Genomic DNA, 5,869 nt, shown 5'->3' on the forward strand with positions numbered 1-5,869 from the left:
GAGCGCACCACGGCTTCCACCCCAATGTTTCGCTAATGAACGCATCATTATCGCACCACTCGTATTTCCTGGCGCGACGAACTGACGCGCACACCACTGACATCATCTGCCGCATTAAGTATTTATGGCGCTTTACATAAGACACAGGAAAGTTGAAAAAGGCAAAGAATCAGATGTTGCGGTGAGGTGTGCCGTTGGAAGAGCTGCTTAAATGGTGGCAAAAAAGCTTCAGTTTTAAAGGGGAGGTGATCATCCGGCTGTTTGAATGCATTGCAACGTCACAAGTACAATTCTTTAGTCTAGATAGGGCGCAAGCTGGCTAAATTTAGATCATTTTTAAATCTTTATGGTTCTTATGTATATTTTTTTCCATTAATACCCATTTTTGTCACGGTCTGTACATAAATTATATCAATTGGCTCATATGGCTCAACCACTTGCTCAAACCCTTTTACAAGACTCGCGTGACACCCTCCCTCCGCCTCCCTCAAGAGAGATACAGTAAGTCGGACGAGAGGTAATTAACGGGACAAAAGGGTAAATTATTCACATGCAAAACAGTATCAACCTTGACCAAACGACACATACCCGGCGCAGCCGACAGTTGTTTCCTGTTCCGACAAACAATCAATAATCAATGCAGCAATGCATTAAATCGTACTAAAAGCCCGAAGGCAAACGATGCAATTGCATCTCTGCTCTCTCTCTCTAGGCGGTAAAAGGAACTCCGTGCGAAACGCCCAGGAAACACAGCACACAACGCCACCGGACTCGTCGCCCGCTGCCTGTTTGGCAAATGATTAGACTCGGCTGTAAAACAACGCCATTAAAATAGCGTTCAAACAACTATCGAATGCAGCTGTTATGACACACGGCCATACCGTAATGGCTCGTGGAGACGGTGGTACTGTAACATCCGTCTGGTGTAAATAAATTCGCCAATCGATTAGACTTTGGCATTCTGTAACACACATCGCATGCGACACACGATTGGCCATTCAGACTAGTGATGTGCTGTATGGAGCGTACCCACGGCTCCGATCCGACTCCGACTATTGTTAGTTCGATTCCGACTCCGGCAAAATGGAACCACTAGATCCGCCCGGAGTCGTTCGGAGTCGTCCGGAGTCGACCGGAGTCGACCGGAGTCGACGATTCCGAACGACTCCGAACGACTCCGAACGACTCCGACTCCGGGCGACTCCGGGCGACTCCGGACGACTCCGAATGACTCCGAACGATTCCGAACGACTCCGAACGACTCCAGACGACTCGGACTCCGGGCGACTCCGGACGACTCCGAACGACTCCGACGACTTCGAACGACTCCGAACGACTCCGAACGACTCCGAACGACTCCGGACGACTCCGACTCCGGGCGACTCCGGACGACTCCGGACGACATCGAACGACTCCGGACGACTCTGAACGACTCAGAACGACTCCGGATGACTCCGGATGACTCCGACTCCGGGCAACTCCTGGCGACTCCGTACGACTCCGGACGATTCCGAACGACTCCGGATATTGCAGCGCGAACCTACCTTCCGGAGTCGATTCCAAATTTATCGGAGTCGGATCGCAGTCGACTCCGGATTTTTGCCAACTTTACCCATCACTAATTCAGACCAATGGTTTCACGCAGCGTAATGTCCAATGTACATCGCATAGCACACCAAATATTTTTTACGAGAATTAAGAATATTCTAGCTAAATACACAGTCCTCGGGACTGTCCTCTGACGCATTGTCCGATCGATTGGCAGGTATTTGTCCCAACTGGCAGCCTCTTTTCCGGTGCCGTACCTGGTACAAAGCGATCAGTTCCTTGGATGTATGTGTGCGTGTGAGGGTCGAATCGGTAGATAGTGTTTGAGGAAAGCTTCAATAACACTGCAGCACGAAACAAAAGCATTCAAGCACTATCATCCACTGTGTCCCATTTCCGTGGCTCCTTTGATGCGTTCTCCCCGTACATACATGATCGATTCAACCTTCTCCTGCGACGGTATCATTCAAGAGACAAGAGCAAGCCCATTCTTCCTCTACCATTATTCCCGAGCACAGGCCAACACAGGTGCGGAAGGATGAGCAGAAAGCAACAACAACAACAAAATGAATTAACGCTAACCGAGCGGGGGTCAACGGAGCCAACCCAACAAAGAAGAAGGAATATTCCTGTGTATCGAATTTCCTCTTTCTTTCCCTTTTCCGTACCAATTGCTAGTTGCTATCACAGGCTGAACTGTGTTCCTACAATGTGGCGCAGAATGGTATTCCTCTAAATGATTAAATTTACGTCTATAAGAACAATTTAACTACAATAAAATAAAATACAACAACTTGTTCCAACTTGAAGAAGGAAACGCAATAAAAAGTGTGTGTGTGAGAGAGAGATAAAAAAAAACCTACCGTTTCACCATACTTTCGGCGACGTTTGTTCCGTTGGTCTCCGTAATGCCGACTACGACGATGCTTTCTTCCTCAACCGAGCCTATTGTGCACCGCAACGGGGGGGAGGGGGCTAGCTGGGAGGTGGTGGTACTGGTTGACAGTATATTCCGCACTCACCAGGCGGCCGTCGGTGGCGTGCGCGGAATTGCACTTGTGTGAAGGCGAACAAAAGAACAAACAACCGGGGCAGCCAGAGAACTAACGAACGCTGGCTCCACTTGTGGACAGGAAGAAAAGGGGGAGCTCGTTCCGTCACAAACAAAAGAAAACAACCGAACGCAAATGACCGAATGGAACGAAAAAGAATTCCCGGGACAAAAATTAACACTTGTGCGTATATTATCGTACCGATCGAGTCATGAACGAGACAGAACCGGGCAAAGAGGGATTTCTGTATTTGATTCTGCACCACCAATTGCACTGAATTAATAAAACAACAGCAACACCATTCGCGTCGCACTGCTTCGTACCAAATTTTCGTCCTGCAAACCCCCGCACAAGATGCACCCGCGCCTTCTTTTCACACAGCTACGTTACACACCAACACACGCAACCACTGCGAGAGGACGCAAAAGCATCGGATACTGCGCACACTGCGACACGCTGCACACCACAAACAAAAAACAGCTGCCTGCGTCGGGGAACGCTGGCAATCTTTTCCTTGCTGGTGCTGGCAACACCAAAACAGAAACACACAAAGTAGGCAGCGAGAAATCAACACACTCCTAAACACGACACCTTATTTTCTGCCGTCACTTTCACCAATCGTTTCCTGCTGCTGCTGCTGCTGCTGCTGCTGGAGGAGATGGGCTTTCAGGACGAACTAGCCACAACACGGCAGTACACTGCTAGATATACATACACTGAGCAACACCACTACTACACACGGCTTGCAATCCACGACCAGCGATATACACTTTAGGCACACAAACACACACAAACACGCCCGCTGAGATCAAGAAGAGATGTATCCTTCTTTTCACCTCGCTTCTGGTGTTATTTGCAAATGGGCGCACTCACACACATGCACGCCGGCTTCAGAAGGATTGTGTGTCGCAAACGGAGCGAAATGGAAAGGTGCAGCAGTGCAATACAAAACAAACACACAACACAAGAAAGTGGCAACACCGCACACTCAGAACACACTTTAGCTCTCTGACACACACACACAACACAAGGAAAGGCTTAAAACGGGAAACGAAACACTTGCTGCTGCTGTTGCTGCTGGTGGCTGCTCTTGCTGCTGTTGTTTTGTTGTGCTGGCTTCTTTTTACTCGTTTACTTTTCGTCGTTCGCTTCACTTCACTCCAAGGCGGAACGACGCATCTACCACAGATGCACACGCTCTTCCAAGCGAATTGCACTCTTTCGCAGTACTAAAAATAGCATACCCACTTTTGCTACCGCGCTGAAGCACACTTGGATCTGCTGCTGCTGATGCTTGCTCGCTTGCTTGGAGGTGACTGCGTCGATATGCCGGGACCGACCGAAAACCCGAGAAAGAAACAAAGGTGGAAGAGGTGGGAGATTATGATGAGGCACACGTCGCCACTAAAATGGAGCGTGTGTCCAACGCGGAAATTATGGCGGACAATGGAGCGAGAGATGGATCACAAATGACACATTAATTATTTTCTCTAAAAAAACTGGAATAATTTTAAAATTGACCATGCAAAAATATGATTCTTGACTGACTACCTAACGGTATATGAGTAAGGGGTCCGTATTTTTACCATATTTTTATCATACTTTTTTTTCTTATTAGTCTCCCACACCACCTGGCTGTGGTCCAGTGTTTTCCACACAATTCTATGTTTCAACGTCAAAGGGGAAATTTTTCTTGTTTCTGGACTAGCTGGAGAAAATCGATGATCCGATACCAAAACAACAATCACCTAACAACGCAACACAGCGCGCTGCATCACACACACACACATACACACTCGCCCGCATCGCAACTTCGCTGCGGTAGGAAAATGTCTATCATCAGCTTTACCGAAATTTGCTTCACTATCGCATCTTTCAACATTGGTCACACAATAGATAATTTTAACAAATAATAGACCACTGCTGATAAGTCCTAAGAATGGTCGAGATTGGCTGAAAACCAGACAAGAAGCCACTTCCACCACCGAACCAGCAGTATCGTGTGGGTTGGTAGTGGTGAACACTCTGTTTATGCCATCCGAGCCATTCATACTGTAATGAAAAGAGGCTGGGATTATGCTCGCACTGACGCATCAACATGACACGCTCTGCAGAGTGTTGAAAGAAAAATGGTATCCCTCCTAGCCTGAGCGTTCCCAACGAAAAGCGTCTCCATGTTCCATTCACAATTACACGCCTTTTAACACAAATCGAAACAGTAGAATATACTGGAGTTTTCAGCGAATCAAATAACTCCTACACCACATTTCCAAGAGCAGTACTTACCTCGTACGAACTGGACGCGACCGTGTTGAACAAAAGGTTCTTGCCTTTTCTTCGCAGAAACGCACACAGATTGCTTTTGTTTGCCTCGGCCTTCATTGACAAACTTCAACTGGCAAGAACTGAACCCGACCATAAACGCAACCATTTCCGAAGTTTGCCGAAGTTTGACAGTTGATTTGGGCCCGTTCGAAGAGAGCCGTTGCGAACCAGATTTTCGAACTGAATTTTGAATCGATCGGTACTATTGCATATTTTCTGTTGTGCGATTAGGAGTGCGAACATGATGGCGACAGAATGCTGGGAAAAATTACTAGATGGCTCATTCTACCAAATCACGACCGCATGAACGCCGCACACAAAATGATTACAGCATGAGATTATTTCAATCAGGAGCGATTTTTTTCACTTTGTCAAAAAAGACAGTTTCAAAAAGTTCAATAGTACTTCAGTTTCAATTGCATCTAGTAAATTCAAACTGTAGTAACAAACTATCGAGCACCATACCATCACCATTGTTTGAATATCTTTAGCTAACTTTATTCTACACTTGTTTTAATGTTTTCTTGACTTTATTTAATGAAAAAGATAATAAAAACATACGCAAATGTTACAAAACCTTAACCGAGATTGTCTTATAATTTACTCAATTCTGACTTATTGGGGGAAAAATGCTTTTTTTACTGTTTGAGTACTGTATGTACTAGTTCACCACAGTAAATGCTTACAGTTTTTCAAAAGAAACTTTAATGTTGCAAAAAAATAAAACTAATGGTGCAATTGTTCTTGCTGCTCTTTTGAAAGATGCTGTTGTCTTTCGGTTCCGTTTGGGAATGAAATTTCATTAATAAACAAAGCATTCATAATAACGAATGCCATTTACAATGTTCTGGCTAGTTTCATAAAAAAATATTCATTTGCAGTTCTACCTCAAATGCATATTCCTTCCCATGGAGTTTGTTTTAAACAAAAAAATAACACAATAG

The 5,869-nt window shown here is 45.7% G+C and overlaps 1 protein-coding gene across 2 annotated transcripts in view; it reads right to left on the reverse strand.

The window, feature by feature from the left end:
• The window catches only part of LOC1274076 (protein pellino), a 40,054-nt gene extending 35,325 nt beyond the window's left edge, over nucleotides 1–4,729 (reverse strand). Inside the window, exons 1-2 of one of the 2 annotated variants that reach the window (XM_061643026.1) lie at nucleotides 4,203–4,729; nucleotides 2,412–3,916 (exon numbers count right to left, since the gene is read on the reverse strand). In XM_061643026.1, the coding sequence (XP_061499010.1) occupies nucleotides 2,412–2,422 (11 nt within the window). In that variant the 5' untranslated portion in view covers nucleotides 2,423–3,916; nucleotides 4,203–4,729. The remainder of the gene's footprint in view (nucleotides 1–2,411; nucleotides 3,917–4,202) is intronic. The other variant, XM_061643027.1, reaches the window with a different exon arrangement.
• Between the last annotated feature and the right edge of the window lie 1,140 nt (nucleotides 4,730–5,869).

The sequence above is a fragment of the Anopheles gambiae genome, chromosome 2 (assembly GCF_943734735.2).
Source record: "Anopheles gambiae chromosome 2, idAnoGambNW_F1_1, whole genome shotgun sequence".
Classification (NCBI taxonomy): Eukaryota; Metazoa; Arthropoda; class Insecta; order Diptera; family Culicidae; genus Anopheles; species Anopheles gambiae.